We start from the raw sequence: 19,130 nt of genomic DNA, 5'->3' as shown, positions 1-19,130 counted from the left end.
TTCATGGGAAATACAGTTTGGCGAGGAGTGGTAAGCGGACCTTTAAAATGTTCACGCGGGCTATGTATACAGACATTCCATATTATAGTAATGTACCTTGGGACACGCGTTTGTGGACATGCCATTTTCTACTTTCCACTAGCGTTCCATTCATCGGCATGGGCGTGATGAAAATTTTCCCTTTTCAATTTTTCCCACGCGAGAACGGATTTTTGGCTTCGTTCCATATATTGCGCGGTTCCTTTTTCAAAATTGTTGCGCTTTTTTTTAACGCGCGCTTATTATTTTTATGGCCGCTCCGTTAAGCTATTCGTTGCATATATATGTAACGTTTTTCTTTTTTATTGCTATTTATTCATCGTTATATGTATTTTTGTTTGCAGTTTTGTTTGGCGTTCTTTCCTTTTTTTTTTTCCATTTTTGTGCCCATCGACGAACGCCCCTTTGGCCGTTGGACTTTCTTCCCTTTCGCAGCGCCGCAGAAATGTACGTGCCTGCACGCGAATATAAGCGTGTAACATATACATATATTTATGCGTATTTTTATAAATATTTATATGGAATGACCTGCGGTAGGCATACCCGCCCACCAAGAATTGTATGTTCGCTTTTTCGCAAATGCCCACGCCCGTACCAATACGGACGAACAACATTTAACCCATCGTCCGCTTAACTTTACGCCCATTTTTACGCCCCTTTCGAGTTCAGAAATTAATAACCCAGTTGACGATAATGTTAAATCATCAGGCTCCAAACACAGCATGGTCGGATTCGCAAGTGCGTGGATAGTAGTCTATCCCATTTGTACATATTGTTTATATTTACCCTTGGTAATAAGTTTTTCTTGAAAGGATTTAATTGCCATGAAATTCTTTTTCAGTAGGGAATAAAACGGTCAGCGCGCTGTTTTCACGAAAGGGGTTAATTAAAAGAAAAAAACCTATTCTTTTCATTTAAGCGAAGTAAGGATGTGTATATCCGCCGATGAGGCGCGAAAATAAAGTTCGGAATGTATAAAGGGAGAGGGAGCACGGCGCAAGTATATATACATATGTGTAGTACCATACCGCATTGCCCCTTCTTAGTGAATTTGTTGCGCCAAAGGGAGCAATATTGAAGGGGTTACAGTAAGATATTTTATATGTAGGGTCAAGGGGAATATTTCATTTACCCCGTATGTGCCCTGTTAACGTGGCTTCCTTTTCCTTTGCTATATAAATAGGTGTGTGTATAGACCCCTCCAGTTGGAATTACCCTCACGTGTGGGTATGCTACATTGGCGTTTTCAGCCATGTCAATATTAGAAAGGCATGTCTGCAGAGAAATCTCCGTAAGACCCCCTCGAATTCTCAATTGAACCAAATTTATTGTTCGCCAAAAGGGTGAACAAAAATAGCAAAGCTACTGTGGCGGATGTTCATGACGTTCCCCCACGTAGGAAGTAGTCAAGGGGATACACAAAGGGCATCCGAACGGGAGTTGCTTCCTGGGAGCCTTTACAAAATAGCAAAGTTTGTAGGGACAAGAGCTGGGCGAAAATTGACGCCGCATAAATGAGGCGTTGAAATTTTAGGTCAGAAAAGTGGGAATAAATACACACCCGGGTTGTGGGTGTTTGTATGTGGACATATTTTCTACATACATATATATGCCCCATTGCATGCGCGAAACCGGTTTAAGTAGTCCATCGTTAAAGAAGCACAACGGAGAGAAGCCTCCTTAGGGTCGGCTGCTCTAGCGGCATCTTCACCGTCGAATAAAATAGGTGGAACGTTTGTCAACCCAGTGAGGTGCACAGATGACCACACCCATAGCTACAGGAGAGTATAGATAGTTATAAACACAAGAGTGTATTTGTGTATATGTTTTTGTGTGCACCCCTTGACGGTCGGTTGTTCTTAACTGTAAAGCTGCTACAACCAGCATGAACAACCACCAGGCTGTGAAGCAACAAATGAACCCTAAGGGGTTGAGGGAGCAAAACAGAATGGTGACTCCAAATAATAACATGTCAGGGGGGATTCGAGATTTAGCCTATCAAAGGAACAATGGAAACAACGACATGGGAAAAATGAACGTGAACGCCAATGCGCAAAAACAGAACCCAACAAATAGCAATACGTACAACACTTCAAGTAGCATAAATAATAACAACTATTCTTTAGGTTTATATATTGACAATCCACAAAATGCATTCGTATTTGACGAGGACGATTTGAAAACGTTATTTTCTCATTACAATGGAGCAAAAAATATAAGAATACTAAGTGATAAGGCAGCTGCGCAAATTACCTTTAATGACAAGAATATGATTCAGCAAGTGAGAAAAGACATAAACGGGCTGACCATTACAGACATTGGAACGATTAGGTGTATTATACTGAATGAGGGCAAAACTGTGGAACAATTTCTGCCCTTTTCGGCCAATGACCCTGCATCAGCACAGCAGAAACAGGGTTCCAATCAGAGTGACGACAACCCAGTAAATATGCTGAAGAAGCTGGCGAACTTGCTGCAGGTGGAGCGCGCCGTTGGTAGTAGCATGGCGGTGAAGGTAAACGATAACGCAGGATTAAACGCAACTGCTAGTGTGAACATGGGTGGAAATATGACTACAAATGCGAATGTGAGTGCGAATCCCATGGCTGGGAAAAACCAAGTGAAGAATAAAATGAGTAATCAACCCATTTACAACAACGCCGGTAGTCACTTCAATCAAGTGAACATGAACAAAGGGGAGCAACCCGACGAGAACAACCCTTATGCTACGAAGCGGTTAAGTCGAATTGAACTAATTGACATATTTGGTTTCCCCGTAGAATTTGATGTAATGAAAAAAATTCTAGGAAAAAATAACTCCAACGTATCTTACATAAAGGAGCAAACTAATAATTCGGTATCCATTGAGATAAAGGGGAAACCATTTAATGAAGCGCCGATTGCGGAGCGGATGCATGTATCTGTTTCATCCGACGATTTAATAGGCTATAATAAAGCCACGGAGTTAATTGTAAAATTGTTGAATTCTATTTTTGAAGAATTTTGCGATTTCTGTTATGAGAAGAATTATCCTATTCCGGAAAATTTGTCATTTAAGAGACACGAATATATGTATAACCCTGATGGAAGTACGAAGTATGTAGGATTCAAGGACCAGTGGCATGCCATGAAGGACAACTATAGGACCGATTACTCCTTTAGGAAAAACAAAGGCTTGCAAAAGAACGACAAGGATAAGAGGATGCACGGCGGCAACTTTGGAGGGCACCCCAACTTGAGCATCGGCTACGCCAACCAGAATGCTCCCCAAGGGGACTTTAAAGAAATGTAAGACACAGAGCGACAAAAAAATTGGGGAAAAATATACATAAAGGAAAAATGGATCTACCAAATGATTCCAATGTGAGGAGAAAAAAATCCAGTTCGCTGTACATTGACAATATTTCACATCCACATTTTTCCTTTTTCCTCTCTTCAGGAATTACAAAGAACCCAACCAGGGAAATTTTCGTAATATGAAATTAAACCGGGTGCGGGATCAGCACTTGTGACTGCATTTGTAGAACGCATTTATACCGCGCAGTGTAAAATTAATGTTGGTGTGCCTAAGTAGTTTGCGCGTAGAACATAATAAGTTTTATCCCCTTGTGAATGTAATTCGCCATGCGAAGAGGCATATTTGTCAACAGATATGTGTTTATAATCTGCACAGGTGTTTCATTACAGAAAAAAGGAAAAAGAGAAAATGTTTTTTTTTGTTTTTTTTTTTTCCCGTTTCTCCTGCCCAGCCGGTTAACGTACCCTCTACTTATACTTCCAGACATTTTTAAGTTAAAATGTGTACAGTGTTATGTATGTACATGTTTATTTATATATATATATTTTTTTTTAGTACAATAATTCACTTTCCCCTTTTTGAATTAAACCTTTGTTTAAACATAAATTACATTTGTTTTGGAATTTCCTTTAAAAATATGTTCATTTTGTTAGTAGTGATGAGAAAAGAAGTTTGAGAAAAACATTCCCAAACTTTTTTATGGCACTAAAAATGCTTGCTTTGTTCGAATTTCTGGTAAAGTAGGACGATGCACACTTGTAGACATTGCGAAGGCGCGAAGTGGAGGGCTTATCATTTTTCGTTTTCCTTTTTTTACGGTGTTCGATTAAGAAGGCGCGTTTGCCATCCGTGGGGATTTATCCCCCGCAATGTGACAGCAAACCTGTAAATTTCGTGCAACGTAAGTGAATTCATACAAGCGCACAGTATGATTTTGATTAAATGGAGAAGTGCTGTGTTGATAATCCGTTCGGGGAATTTGTAGAAGACACTTTTATCCTGACTTTTCTTATGCACACCGTGAAAGGTGATACACGGCCATGCTCTCCTAATTTATAATTTTCCTTTTGTGTGCCTTAAATGGCTGGCGAATAAGGAAAACAAATATTAGCGGATTGGAAGGGGGTCATATTTCTGAAAACAATACTGTGTTTATATTTATCCATTTGTTCCGTGTGACAGTGAAATGGTGAATTCTTTAGCGTAAAGAATAAATGGGATAGTTTAACACATTTTCGACAATTGCCCATATGGGTAAGCGAACTGTTTGGGTAGACCGTTGTGGGGCGCTAATTTTAATGGACGGGTGACATTATTTCAGGATGAAGGAGTGGAGAAAATTATACAAGGGCAACGGCACTACAGGGCAACAGGGAGCATTTCACACGTTATGCGTTACTGGCATATTTAATTTAGGCGGAAGGCTACTACGTGTTACTTTGCTTTTTTACCGAAGCTGAAGGGAACAAATAGTTCAGCCTAAACATTAACTCACGGAGGCGAAAATTTAAAGCGTTCATCTGTTGCCGGGGTTAAACAACGCCATAAAGTGCGTTATCAAAGGTGGTATATATAATATATATGTATGCATCTTTTTCCCCTTTTCACGACTCGCTTATATGACCCAGTTGGGCAACGGTTATAATTTATTTTGCGAGATATAAGGGTGGCCCTGCTTCGTTCGTACACATTTTTTTCATTTCACCACTTATTGGGAAGCTTTAACAGCAACTCCTTCCGCCTTTTTTGAAATTACCTTTTTTTAATCATCACGTGTTCGTTAAATTGCCCCCAAGGGTAACTTCCCCTTTGTGATGTTCTAAGTTTAATCAGAAAGGGAGAGCAAACTTTATCGGAATGAAAACCCTTGTACGAAGTAAAGCAGTTTAGCAGAAGGTTTACTTTTGTGTTGCCCCCATTTTTTCAGCTGCTCTGTATGGATGTACCCTGAAGGACAACATGAAAGATCCTCTGGAGTATATCAACAAAATAAACTTCAACACAAACCGGTTTCCGCAGTATACCCATGTAAGTGTGCCTTTGATGCGCGCTTATCAATCTTTTGGCGAATGCTTATTGGCGCACCAGAGCAATGTGTTGTATAGCCAAAATTGTAAAAACTATACCGCTATTCCTTCCCGCGCATTCGCCGTTTCGTTTCTTAATTGGTTTTTACCCCTCCCCCGTGTTGCAAAACCCAGTTGATAGAAAGTTGCCCCTCGGAACATGAAAAGGAAAAGATTATCCGGATATGCCGCTGCTGGCAGTCAGCGAAGTTTCCCTACTGTGACGACACGCATAAGGTTAGGACGGAAGGCGCGAATGTGTGTCATATTACGGTGTGCAGCATTATGCACGTGTAGTTGCGCGTGGGTGATAAGAAGCATGTCGTTCAGGGGAACTTTTTAATGGAGTCTTTTTCAGAGCAATGAGTGGTTGTGTAATAATTCGCAGTTGTAGAGCTGTTATTGGAAGTGCCAAATTGCATGTACACTTTTTTTTTTTTTTTTTTTTTCCCTCCTTCCCCCTGTTATTAGATCCTCATGGAAAACGGAGATGACGTTGGGCCTTTTGTAGCAAAACTGTCCAGCTACAAATTATCAGACGAAGAAAAACTCAAGCAGCAAAAGTATAATGAGAAATATATAAAAATAAACAAAAAATTGTCATCTGATAAGGCTTCTATGTCTATTTTAAAATTTAATTATAATCCATATGTGAGCAACAAATTCAGTAAATCACTCATCATGTCTGTTGTCGTTTTGACTTCAGCCTTATTGTATGATAAGAAGGATAAGTTGGCTAGCCTTTACACAGCGCAGTGAAGCAAAGGAGTTCAATTTTTTAAAATATCATTCCGTGTAACGTTAAAAAATAAATTCAGACAATGCCATTATTTTATTAACTCTCCGCTGTAACGTTCAATCGGTACTTTACTTTTTCCCCCGCGAGTATTTGTGTCGTAAAGATTATTCAAAATTTCTTGTCACTTCTTCACTTGTTCGTGTGTTTTGTTGTGTGCATATTTATATGTTTTTTTTTTTTTTTTTTTTTTTTTTGTTATGCCAATTGTGGTGAAATATCATCCATCCGTGGCAAAATCTGCGAGTGTGCGTTTGGGCACCCATTTGGAAGAAGTAACTCCTCCCGCAATTTCTTTTTAAACTGTGTGACCGATCTTGTTAAATGAATACCATTTTTGAGATGAAGAGCCGCAATGTGGTATTTGCAGTTGCGCACACATGTTGTGGAACGTGCGTAGACTGTACATAAAAAAATTTATCACAGGAGGGCAAGTCAGAAAGGTTAAAAACGAATATGCAATTACGTTTTTTTTTGTGATGTGTGCATGACAAAAAGGCACAACAAAACAAAGTTGCACAGAATTAAACAAAAAAAAGGCAAATGAAGAACAAGTGGGGAATGACTTCCGCTTGCGTAAAAACAAATGTCACACTAACACACAGGACGTTTAGTTAAGCATATCATGCAAATGAAATGTAAATTATTTTGGACAGCTTTTGTTTTCGAAAAACATTTTTAATGGGCCCTTTTCCCACAACGTGATATCCATTTGTAGGGAAAAAGGGAAGGGAAAAAAATATAGTAATAAAAAGAACAGAAAAATGCGTCACGTGTAACATGTCAAATTCAAATTTGAGTTTACGAATTATGGATTAACTGCGGGTTTCCACGTGTTACAAACGGAAGATAAAGAAACAAACGCAAATGAGGGGAATACGTGGAATGAAATTGGGGGAAAATTGCATGATATGCTGTAGGTTCGCACTTTAATGTGCCATGAGGGATACACATGTGCGAACTGCAAACTGAAGAATGAAATCATATGCTGCATTGGCAGAAGGAGAAGTGGTGCATGTCTCCCCCTTTCCCCCGGGTTGCTAAAACTCGCTCATCTTTTTGTAGTACTCGCTGTTTTTGTTTTCCTTCAGTTTGGTCCTTAAACCATGCTCAATAATTTTCCCGTCTTTCAAAACATAAATGTAATCGCATCGATCAATTGTCGTAATTTTATGGGAAAGATTTATGATCGTAGAGTTGGGCAGGTAACTTTTTATACTTGAGAAAATTTTCAACTCATTTGCAGAATCGAGGGCGCTGAATGCTTCGTCTAAAATTAGTATTTTGGGCTTTTTTATGATAGCCCTAGCTAGGGAAATTTTTTGCTTTTGTCCACCTGACAAAGTTTTCTCATTAATGTTGTGAAAAAATTTGTCCTTGTAGGAACTGATCAAATCGTCTATGCAGACAATTTTGGAAACCTTAATAATTTCTTTATATAACTTCTTCACGAAATGTACTTTATATTTGTTGTAACTTTTTTTTTTTTTTTTTTTCTCATCGAGCTGTTTCATATTTACGTCATTCCCGCACATTAGGCATTTTTTAAATTGAGGGGAGGGGTAGTTCGCTTGCGTCGTTTCGGTGTCCGCAGGGGGAGGGTCTCCTTTACTGGGGGAATTTATTCCTTGGATCTTTTTCTCAGCTTTTTCCTCATTCACCCCGAGGAGGTCACCATCCGATGGGAACAAATGTACGCAGCTGTTTATGCTGTTTTTATTTAACCCAAAAGTGTAATTGAAGTAGGACAAATATTTATTTGCCTTTGTCCTGCAATTGTAGGAGTACAGTATGTTGTAGATTATGCTATCGCTGAACAGGTAGGTATCTTCCTCCACTAGGGAAATTTTCCTTGTCAGTATGTACTTGGAGATGTTTTCTATATTTTCATTGTCTAAGAGAATATTCCCATACGTTTTGGTATACAGCCGTGTGCACAACTTGGACAGATCATCCTTCCCGCTGTCATTATAACAGAGAATTCCGTAGATATACTTATTAGTGAAATTCAAATTAATATTTGACAAAATTTTATTTTTTGGAAATTTTGCATAGTAGTAATCTACATTTTCGAAAATTAAGCTACTCCCCTTTTTGTCGTCTTTGACATTATCTAGGATTAAGTTTTCGTTTATGTGTTTGTAATTTTCGTCGATAAATTTTAAAATTTCCAATTCTTTTATGGCGTTCTGAACAATGTATGGCAGTATGTTATGGAGATTTTTTTTTTTTTTTTTTTTTCAGTTTTTTATTTTTTAAAATTTCATCATCACATGTGTGGGTAGGTTCTGCTGCGCGAATATTGGAAGCTGCTTCTGCGTTATCTTCAATTTCGATGGAGGTATTCACTTCACTATGTTTGAGTGAGTCATCCAAGTTTTCTTTGTCACCTGAGTTGGTCACTGTATTGCTATAATCCAAGGCGCCATCTTCGTTGTTACATGCGTTGTGTGCATTATCCTGTTGCATTTCCGTGATGGTGGTGTCGCTCAGAACGTCATTCATGTTGATGCCATCTAGGGTTACGTGGTCCACATCATTTACGCAGTCAAGGGAAAGGGTTTTGCTCGAGGTTGAGGTAGCCAATCCCATTTTCGACTTCTTCTCCAGCAGATTGACTGGAGTCTTTTTCTTCCTCTTGTAGTAAAATTTCGAGTAGTTGTAAAAGAGGAAAGTGAGCAATATGACATACAGTGTGTTGTTCGTTATGTTGCTCATTTTTAGGATGCTTTTTTTATCGTGCATGGATAGCCTCTTGAATGAACCGACATTGTCAAACATGAAAAGGAGTTCCTCACTCACAGATTGGTGTCGCTCTTCATATAACTTTAAAATTAACGATATAATATTTTTCTTATATTTCGTTTTTAGGAAATGTATAAATTTTTTGTCCAGCTTTTGCTTGATTATAAGTTGATGGTCGTTTTTTATGTAGCTATATATTTCTTGTATGTTCATTTGGGGTTTATTTTTTTTTAATTTGGGCGCAATTTTTTCGCCCGTGTTGAGGGTGTCATATGTGCCGGTTAGAGGTGGGGGAGGAGGAGAACCTAACTGAATCTGTCCCTTCAACATTGTAATGGGGTCTTTCCCCATCATCGCCTCGTTAGCGGCAAGGTTCGAAGTTGCCACCTCCTGGGGGGGATCACATGGGGGGAATTCATTACACGTGGTGTTATTCGTCCTATTTGTGCTTGCATGGTGATTATTCGTTACATTGTCGCGAATATTTCCAAGAGTGGAATTTTCAACGCTTTTTTCTTCGATATAGGGGAGTTCACCCCCTGAATCATCCCTCAAGCTGCATTTATAGTCGGGTAAAAACTTTCGCAGGTTGTTATAGTTCCTTTCGAAGAGTTTTAAATAATTGGGCCTAACATGAGTGGTAACGTATTCGGCGTCTTTTTGGATGGCTTGAAATTTTTTGATAAGAGAATATTTAAAGATGGTATTTTTTAAGTCCAAAAAGTTTAGGAAATTTAGGCCGGTACACTTATTCGATGCAAACCTGCTGGTGTTACCACGGGCCGAATCCTTTTCAATCATCTTTATAATATCTTCGGCATTTCCTATGAGTTCCTGCACTCTGGAATATTGCTGTTCTATGGTGCATGACTGTGCAATGATGTTTTGCATGTACATAACCGACGATATGGCAGTTCTGGAATCTACGTGGATGTTACTCTTTAACGTCTTTTTGCTTAATACCAGGGTGACTACAAGTGTTATCATGTCTATTAATCTGATTAGGAGCTTTTCTATAATGTAGAGAAGACCTAATTTCATTCTGCTGGTATATATGGCATCTAAGGAGCGATTAAACTTGGTAATCTCCTTCCTGTGTGTGTTAAAACTATTTATGAGGGATAAATTATCAATGGATTCTTCTACGATATTGTTTGAGTATGCCACGACGTTACTTTCTTCTTTTGCGAGTTTGCGAAATATGCTAGAGAAAAATATTGATATGTTAGTAATGGTTAGAACGATGAAAAGAGACACCACAAAGAGGTACACATTAATTTTGTACAAAAAGTAAAAGGACAATACTGTCTTTATTACATTTCGTAAGAGAACAATCATGTTTGTTGTAAATATGTCGATCAGTTCAGTGGAGTCAATGTTTAGTCTACTAATCAATTCCCCCTTGCCCCTTTTTTTAAAGTAGCTAATGTGCTTATGTAGCAACACTCTAAATAGGTAATTCTGCAGTTTGTTCGTGCTTATATATGCGCATATGTTAAAGATATACGACCGTACGGAAGAAAGTAATAAGCTGATCAGAGAAACAGATATATATGCGTAGAAGGGGTTGTTGAATGGGAATTTGGAAAGGAAGGAATTCACAATTGGTGTGTATTTCCCTTGGGAAACTACAACACTTTTATTCATCACGTAGGTTATCGTTCTGGACAGAAAGATCGGAATGTACGAATCGACTACTGAGGAAATTATCGTTAGGAGGAAGCCTAAAAAAAATATGTGTTTACACTCTCGTATTACCTTAAAAAGTTTGCTTACATCATTTAATATGTTATTTTTATGCTTACTCTTTTCAAGCATTTGGGAATATAGGCTTGAGAAGATGCTTTTCTCTGCGTTTACTTCACTCTGCTGTGTGTCCCCTGGTACTACAAAAGGATGTACCTTCTGGTTTGCGCTACTCATTTGCTGTATGGGCCCCAAATGGCTGCTCGGTTTTCCTCTTTTGGGGGCAAAACGCATTTTGATAACAGGCGCCCCATGGTTGAGAAGCGTTCCGTTGTGGAGGAACGCTCTATTGTTAAGCACTCTCCTGATTGGCACTCCACTTTTTTCATTTTCCCTTTCCCATTTGGGGAAACATTTTCTGTTTGGAAAATTTTGCAGGTTGTCCCCGAAGTTCCTCTTTTTATTTTTACACTTTTTGTAAAGTATCACAGAATGGGGGGTGCCCACCCAGTTCTTCTGTCTCACGGTGTACTCCCTTTTGTGTTGCGCATTTTTGGATGAAGTTCCGCAGGCTACAAGGTAAAGGAGTATCCAGTTCAGCACAAATTTCATGATTCTTTTTTGTCCCCTTGATTAACTGCATGTTTACACGATTATCATGTCATGTGTGGTGAGATGCTTAGGGAAAAAAAAAAGGGGGAATTTTTTTTTTTTTTTTTTCGATTAACTTGCTTCCTTCATTGGTGAAGATTTTGAGGCCCTTTACTTGTTTTCCATGCGTTTTTTATCATTAGATGGTTTTTCATTTGACAGAGAGGGGGCTTATCCTTGCGAATGGTAGGTTCTCCTTCGCTGCTTCAATTTGGCTCCTGGGTGTTCTTGCTTTAATCTTCTACCATGGCAGGAATATGGGATGTGTGGAAAGGGGCCGCTTTTTACGACCATCTTTTTATTATGAAATTGGTACAATTCTGCGATAATTTTGTGAATTTTTTTGTGACATTTCTGCGGTTCTTCAAGAAAACGCAGTCGTTATTTGTGACTTCAAAATTTGAGCACAAGGGGTAGCACGCACCATTACTTTTCAGTTAGCCATCTTGGGGTTATTTTTTACGGCCTTTTGAAGCATACCATGAGGTGCGTCAGTTTGATTGTTGTGTTGACGTTTCGTGGGTGGTGATTCTGTAATTTGTTCACAGTAGAGGTGTAAAGTTGGTACGTTCTTGCACATGTACGTGCATGGGAACGAGAATGCAAGCAGCATGTACAGTTGTATCATATATATGTTGCCTACTTTTATGTGATGCTGTGCAGGTCGATTTAGGAAAATTCAAGCGAAGGAGTGAATGCACACCCCAGTGAATAAAGGAATGTAGAGAAAGTAAGATCCATTATGGTTGATTAAAAAAAAAAAGGCATGAAACGAATAACATTACACGACTCGAGAATAATGGAAGGCGTAGCACTTCGTATGTATTTAAACTCCTCCAAGTGCGTTTCTCGTTGGCGCAGGAGGGAAAATATTTTAACGCAGAGAAGGAAATAAAACGTGAGGCAAAAAGAATTTTTTTTGATAGCCCAAGTGCGATGAGAAGGCTTTGAAATGCTAATTATGTTAAAAGGCAAACTTGTGTATGCTTGCACATTTCAGCGACATTAAAAAATGTGTATTAATCCGCTTTGGACAAGCGCACAAAAAAGTATTTTTCATAATAGTTAATTTTTATAGATTTAATTTTAGTTTTTAAATTTTTTAGAACAAAAAAAAAAAAAAAAAAGGAGCACATACATGTATAAATGTGCATAAGCACGTACAATTCGCATGTGCATTTTTGCATCCACCTGTAGATGCATAATAGGGGAACATTAAACTGACTTAATTCTATGATTCACATTTCTGAACAGAAATATGTAAAAACAGTAGGCATGGAAAATACAATAAATGAAGCTAACGTACATATATGTATAGTGGGGGAGAAAAATATTTTATAATCTCCAAATATGTGAAAACATGCCTTGGCGATTTCTCTCTTTTTTTTATTTTCAAGATGTTTGCAATAGGAGTGTGAGGGTGGGGGGTTACCTTCAATCGAGGATATACACTCATGCGTCGTGTACAACCTCTATACGCATACATATATGAACATGTTACATGTTCGTATAAACATATATTGGAGACATAGTAACGTTATCACTACTGACGTGTGGTGGTTCATTTTGCACATTGAGCGTTTTTACTGAAAACAAAAGCTATGCAATTATTGGGGAATGCATTCATTTTTTTACATTTATTCAGGAGAAATTGATATGGAAAAATTATGTACATAAAAATAAGCTTGTAATTTATGCATGGGCTGGAAGTGGTTCTGTGGACTTCATTCCGGTTGTCAGTGTTTTAAGTTAGATCGCTAAGCACCGGGGCATGGGTAAATAAGCTCTTTGAAATCGGTGAACTTTTATGCAGTAAAAACGTCTAGGGGGGTTTTGCTATGAGTTTGCCTAAACGAGCACGAATCCGAACACTTGGACTACCACTTGGCAACAGGTAACAAGGGGAGTGCACCTAACAGGGGATAAGCATCTTCCTCTACAAAACGACATAAACCGCTGGACGTTCATGGGGTGATACGAAAACCTTGGGAAAAAATAATGAGAGGTGCGGCCAACTCTGGTTACGACGGTGCTTATAGTAAAGCATCCATAATTCTCTCCATCGTTTGGCATAATAATAGGTAGAGATCATTTATCGCTTTTTTGGCAAATACACATTAAACAAATTGTACACTGTATATATTGTACATTGTAGATTGTTCCTTAGCCTGGTTATGTTCCCCTTTAGGAAAAGGCACAAAAAGGCTTTTTGTTGATGACTTTGCAATTTATTTTATTGGCCTTGTCCTCATCCTGGTTATCATCAAGTATTTGACTTTCATTTTTTCGCTCCATTCCCGGTGCGTTCCCTTCCAGTAGCTGTTTTTCCTCTTGATCGGTCTTGTTGAAATTGTCCACATTTTGGCCGATACTACTACTCATCACGACGCTGCTAAATTTGTTGGACGAAGTGCTATTCTCTTCTATGTCGGTTGATTCGATTTTTACATTTTCATTAAAATTGGAGCTATTCGATGTGGCTAGTTGGCCTCTTAATTTTGCGTTCTCATTTGGGATAGTAACTTTGAGAAAGTCCTTTGGTTTTACGGGGATTAATACTTCTCTTTGTCCTGTCTGCTCTTCAATTCCTATTTTCTTTGGTTGCCCTTTTGCGGTAAGGTGTACGGAGGAGTCCTCCCCCCCTTCATAATATACTTGGCTTTCTTCATCGCAGAAATTATTTTCATCGATTTCGTTTGGGTAGTTACTACTGTCAACCCTTTTGTGATTGTTACTGTGACTTTTATTTGGCTTCTCATTCTGGGGGTGATATTCCTCATCCGTTACGTCATCCTCCTCCTCATCTTCCATAGAAACCTCTTCCTCTTCTTCCCCCTCGTCGTATTTATACTTCCCTGGGTGCTCATGGTAGTAATGATAATCTCCATCCTCTTCTGAATTCACGACTTGGTCGTTGAATCCATGACCACTCATTTTGTGATAATTCCTCATTTGGATGTTTTGGTACGGTGGCGCATTTTTCGCGAAGTTTTTATTATTTGCATTATTGTATGCAATGTGGGGCATGTTTTCATTGCGGAACATATAATTTTGCGTGTTCATGGACGAATCAGGGATATTCCCGGCGTTTATATTTTTATATTTCGATTTTTCTTCTAACGTACTTTTTTTTTGATACAGATTGTCGTATTTGAGTGTGGTTGCCTTGCTCTCCATTCCGTTATGGGTGTTATTATTTTTGTAGGTAAAAGTATAGTCGGGTTGGCTATTGTAGTTTTCTTCTTCGTCGTCATCTTCATCCTCCTCATCGTCTATTTCTTCTTCAGTTTCCTCGTCATCGTCTTCCTCATCATTGTATTCTTCTTCTTCCTCCTCTTCTTCCTCTTCCTCGAATTGGCCCATTAGCGCATCGTTTTGCTGGCCCTTCAAATTGGCCTGCACGTTGTTGTGCTTGTTGGACGAATTCATGCTTCTATCATCCGTGTGCTGATTCGCGCCGTTATAATTTTCGTTGTGATAATTTTCCTTACTGTATTCGTGTCCCTCATAATTGGCGTTGTTTTTGACGCTCATGCTGTTGAAGGAGTAGGATCTATTTTTCATGTGCATTTCTTCTTCTTCCATTTCTACCATATTGAGCCAGGGATGCTGGAGCATAGTGTAGGCCGATGGTCTCTTCTGAGGGTCCAAGGCAAGCATAGGCAGTAGAAAGCTACACAGGGGATTAATTTCCTTCTCTGGTATGTTGTACTTGTATTTAAATATTTTGTACAATCCGTACCTTTTGATATTTTTTATATTTTTCAGTTTATACGTTTTTTTATTAAAATATTTATGAGAATTGAACCCTGTGTCGATCATATATTTTGGAATATTCCCCAACACTTCAATCATAAAACTTAAGTGTTCCTCATTCTTATCATATCTATCTGATTTTTGTGGATTAAAAAGAAAGTCTCCAGTTACCAGTTCGAATATCATACATGCAAAGGACCATATATCGGCAGTTTCGTTAAAACCGCTTTTTAGGATTACTTCTGGGGATCTATATTGTCTTGTTTGTATTTCTGCATACCTTGATTCATCAATCCAGAGACTGTTTCCTAAATCGCAGATTTTATAACATGCCTTTTCATGGTAATAAACAGTTGGATCGTAGGGTCTAATACGATAGTCCCCCTCCTCCGTTTTGATGTATACAACTTTATGGCCGCTTTTGTTATTCTCCTGTGTGTCATCCTTACACGGTTTTGCATACTTTCCTTTTTTTTTCTCTTTATATTTGTCGTGTATTTTCATGGCTTCTGGGTGCATCAGATGATTGAACATGTCACAGTAGATGGGGACTTTATTAAAATCCTTTCCTAGGAATTCTGCTGATTTTCCACCGTCACTGGCATCACTTTTTCGGGTTTGTTCTTCGTGGTGATTTTCACCATTTTCGTCGTCCAAGTCTTTATCGTGATCACTATCTTCCAAGGTGTTCTTCTTTAAGTAGTCGCTGGGTAAGCGATGCAAAAATAGCGAACACCTGTCATCTCCGTACTTTTCCGGATTATACAAAAAATAATTATTATAATGGTAGGGCCTCCTCATCAGCGATTCCTGGAGGGCATGTATGTTGTTGTAACTGGTGACGAGGGATGGATCCGAGTTGGAGGGCCTAAGTCTATGTTTAACATATGGAGGTTCATTAGTCGTTTTTTTTTTACTTAATTTGGAGTCTCCCACATTGGGTGCATTTTCCTTTTGTTCATCCTCTGCGTGGGCGTTCGCTGTGCAAGCTGGGTTATTCGCATCTAACATCTGCGGGTTCGAATTGGAACAGTTGTTCCCGTCAAGGTTATGTTCGTTCTTTACATTATTTTGTTCACCATTTTTATCATTATCTCCGGGTGTGCATTTGCTATTACAGGTTAGTGCTTCCTTTGAGGAGGTACCGCTCTTCATGCCACTGAGGGAGAAGTATGGATTTACTAGAGTATGACTATCCACATTGTTGATGTTGCCGCTGTTCAATTCTTCATCCTTTAACACATGTTCTGCATTCATCTGAATTTCACTGTTGTAATGTTCGTTATCTTCCTTCTTAAAATGGCTGTTATCGTTTGATGGCGCGTTATCCAAGGTTAATTTATCAACTTGCGTTTTGGCGTTGCTCTGTTTGTCGTGATTTCCATTTTGGAGTGAATTTCCTACAGTCACCTGATCACCGATTTGCTCCTCTCTCTTCTGTGCTTCCACTTTTAATCGTTCCTTTTTTAAGAATTTTTTTTTTTTTCTTTTTAATTTTTTCTTTTCCTGTTTTGTTAATTTGTTAAAGTCTACATTGTCCCATTCGTGTTTATCTTTCACCTCGCTCAGGCACGATGACTGGTCATCCTCCTCCCCGTCTTCATCATTGTCGGTATTGTCTGAATGGTCACTATCCCCCCCCTGTGTTGCTTCCTTTTCTTCCTTTTTATGAAGGCCATTTTGCGTATGATCATCTTTGCTGTAGTCCTTTGGTCTGGGAATATTCAACAGGGGAGATACCAAAACGTTTTCCGGCTTTATATCACTATGTATAATTTTACAAACATCGTGTAAATACTGCAGCCCTATTAGGACATGTGTGGCAATTTTTCGAACTAAGTTTAATGGGATCCCCTTATAATCATAATGCTTAATGAGGGATAATAAATTGGGTCCCATAAATTCAAACACCATACAGACGTGGGTACCATTCGGTCCTTTATGCTCAAAGCTATCAATAAAGGAAACGACTCCCTTTGTCATATTATAATGAAAGAGCCTTTCCCTTTGATGTTCTTTTATTTCTACCCATGAGGAGTCGAAAGAATTTGCCTTAACTGTTTTTAAATAATTTATTTCACATTTGGCTGACTCTCCAAATGATTCGGACCCTTTCTGAATTTTTATGGCAACAAATTTTAATGGTTTACTTTTTAAGTCTGTAGCAACCCAAACGGTTGAAAAATGACCCCACCCTAATTTCCCTTCTATTCTATACCGATTGTTATATATTTCATTAATCTTCACAGGGTGGTATCCACCCTTGCAATATTCGTCACTTCCCTCATCGTCACTTTCTGTGTATTGTAGTTTCCCCGACGTTGCATCTTGGCTACTGCAGCTGTTAGATTGGGACCTTGAATCACTGTAACTCATTGTTTCGGAAATATCTGGATGAGTATCTGTTGTTTGAATGTCCCTTTCGTTTCTCTCTTCCCTTTCCTTCAGTTCAACACATGCACACGTATACGCAATTATGCATGTGTATATTACGTATATACCACTGTGCACGCGTATTTTAGAAAGGGTTAAATAGAAGGGTGGGGGGTTACAGTTTGGATCGTCTTGATCCACCTCACACTACAGTTCTACAAATTAAATGTAGAAGAGCTTTTAAGCTATTTTTACAAACGAACTGTTATTCGTTCGTGGGGCATGTGGAGGCACGAAAAAAAAAGATATAAATATGTAATTTTCTGCTCCTTTTCCTTAAATTTTCTTTTGAAAAATTTTGCATATATTTAGCAGCATAAAATATAATTATTGCTACGGATAGATATATGTGGTGAACGTATGGAACACATGCACGAGGGCAGGATCGCATGTATGCACATTCTTAGAGCATATACTTTCGTCATATGCTATGGAGGCACTTTCAAAAGTAGAGAAGAGCGTCCAATTTTCTGTGATCACAACGATTGTACCATGATAATATTAACGAACGGATAAAAAAAAAATAATGATATAAGACAAGTGGCGCTTAAATCATTTTGGCAGAGCAGTACAATAAATGAATTGGAAATAACGAAATTTGGTTTCCCATTCGGGGGGTATATATATAGTCCACTAAATTTTCAATGGAAAAAATGTATTACGTAGTCTCCTCATTATTCAGGCGTGTGATGTAACGAATATTCGCGAGGAACACTTGGCCACGAAAATATGGGCACGTGGTCATTCAACAATAATATAATGCTTTAACAGATGTAACAAAAGGGGCTAATAAAAATGCATAAGCAGTCTTACACAGTTCTTTTCATTCGTCGACAATAGATTGTAAAATGGAACGCTATTGTGGGGGGGAAAATGGAGCAAATGAAAAATTGTACGTAATGGGTCAGGGCATGGGAGTTAAAGTGTTCTATTGACACTTCGTATATGTATATAAACATATATATGTATATATATACATATATGCATACGTAGAGCATATCTCTGGAATTGTACAAATAGATATTTCATCAAAATGAAAAATTAAACGATGAAATAAAGTTAGCAGTCTCACGCAAACACACTGAATACATATAAATTGTTAAGAAAAAAAAAACTTTTTTTTTTATTTTCTGAAAATGCTAATGGAAGATCACATGGTTTGCATAAAACTGGTACGTTCATTTTTTGTGTTCTCAATGTAAACAATTAAATGGAGAAACCATTAATCGTTTGTCTTCTTCTCAATTCCCGTTGATCAATTAAAATGCAAGATATAACCACATTTATTCATGATTTTTTTTAATTCTCAAATTTGACAAATGACATCAATTTTTTTTTCCTTTTCACAATCCATGGTAAGATTTTATCTACCTTCATTTATTACTTCTATTCACAGAAATATTATCCCCCTTTGTACGTAAATATGAGTAGAATATGTTATATATGTTATTACTATATTTTATCTATACTTGGGGGAATTGGCTTGCTTTTTATTACAATTTGGCATAGGTTGGGCGTACTCCGTGGAAATTTGTTTGCGTTGATTTGCATTTGGGAAAAAAATTAAAAAGGCATTTTTGTAAATTCATATGCATTACGTTAACTATATAATGTTAACTGTGCTGGTAGAAATGTGATTAAATGTATGTGCCTTATTAAA

At 38.1% G+C, this 19,130-nt stretch overlaps 4 protein-coding genes across 4 annotated transcripts; 2 read left to right on the top strand and 2 right to left on the bottom strand.

Annotated features, from left to right (window-relative positions):
• Positions 1-1,924: 1,924 nt before the first annotated feature.
• Positions 1,925-3,551, top strand: PCOAH_00019550 (Uncharacterized protein; the record flags this gene model as incomplete). The annotated part of the gene is made up of 2 exons (XM_020058764.1): positions 1,925-3,327; positions 3,479-3,551. 2 exons carry the CDS (start codon positions 1,925-1,927, stop codon positions 3,549-3,551), a joined length of 1,476 nt encoding a protein of 491 aa, XP_019914499.1.
• Positions 3,552-5,296: 1,745 nt separating this feature from the next.
• On the top strand, positions 5,297-6,162 carry PCOAH_00019540 (Uncharacterized protein; the record flags this gene model as incomplete). The annotated part of the gene is made up of 3 exons (XM_020058763.1): positions 5,297-5,365; positions 5,539-5,640; positions 5,875-6,162. The coding sequence occupies 3 exons, from the start codon at positions 5,297-5,299 to the stop codon at positions 6,160-6,162; spliced, it is 459 nt and encodes a 152-aa protein (XP_019914612.1).
• Positions 6,163-7,239: 1,077 nt separating this feature from the next.
• Positions 7,240-11,242, bottom strand: PCOAH_00019530 (ATP-dependent transporter; the record flags this gene model as incomplete). Its single annotated transcript, XM_020058762.1, has 2 exons — positions 7,240-8,375; positions 8,473-11,242. Coding segments are annotated over 2 exons (2,772 nt in total).
• A 2,223-nt stretch (positions 11,243-13,465) lies between these two features.
• Positions 13,466-17,413, bottom strand: PCOAH_00019520 (Protein kinase domain-containing protein; the record flags this gene model as incomplete). Its single annotated transcript, XM_020058761.1, has 1 exon — positions 13,466-17,413. One exon carries the CDS (start codon positions 17,411-17,413, stop codon positions 13,466-13,468), a length of 3,948 nt encoding a protein of 1,315 aa, XP_019914484.1.
• Between the last annotated feature and the right edge of the window lie 1,717 nt (positions 17,414-19,130).

The sequence above is a fragment of the Plasmodium coatneyi genome, chromosome 8 (genome assembly GCF_001680005.1).
Source record: "Plasmodium coatneyi strain Hackeri chromosome 8, complete sequence".
In the NCBI taxonomy this organism is placed as follows: Eukaryota; Apicomplexa; class Aconoidasida; order Haemosporida; family Plasmodiidae; genus Plasmodium; species Plasmodium coatneyi.
The sequence above is the reverse complement of the archived record's forward strand: the minus strand, read 5'-3'. Positions and strand labels throughout refer to the sequence as shown.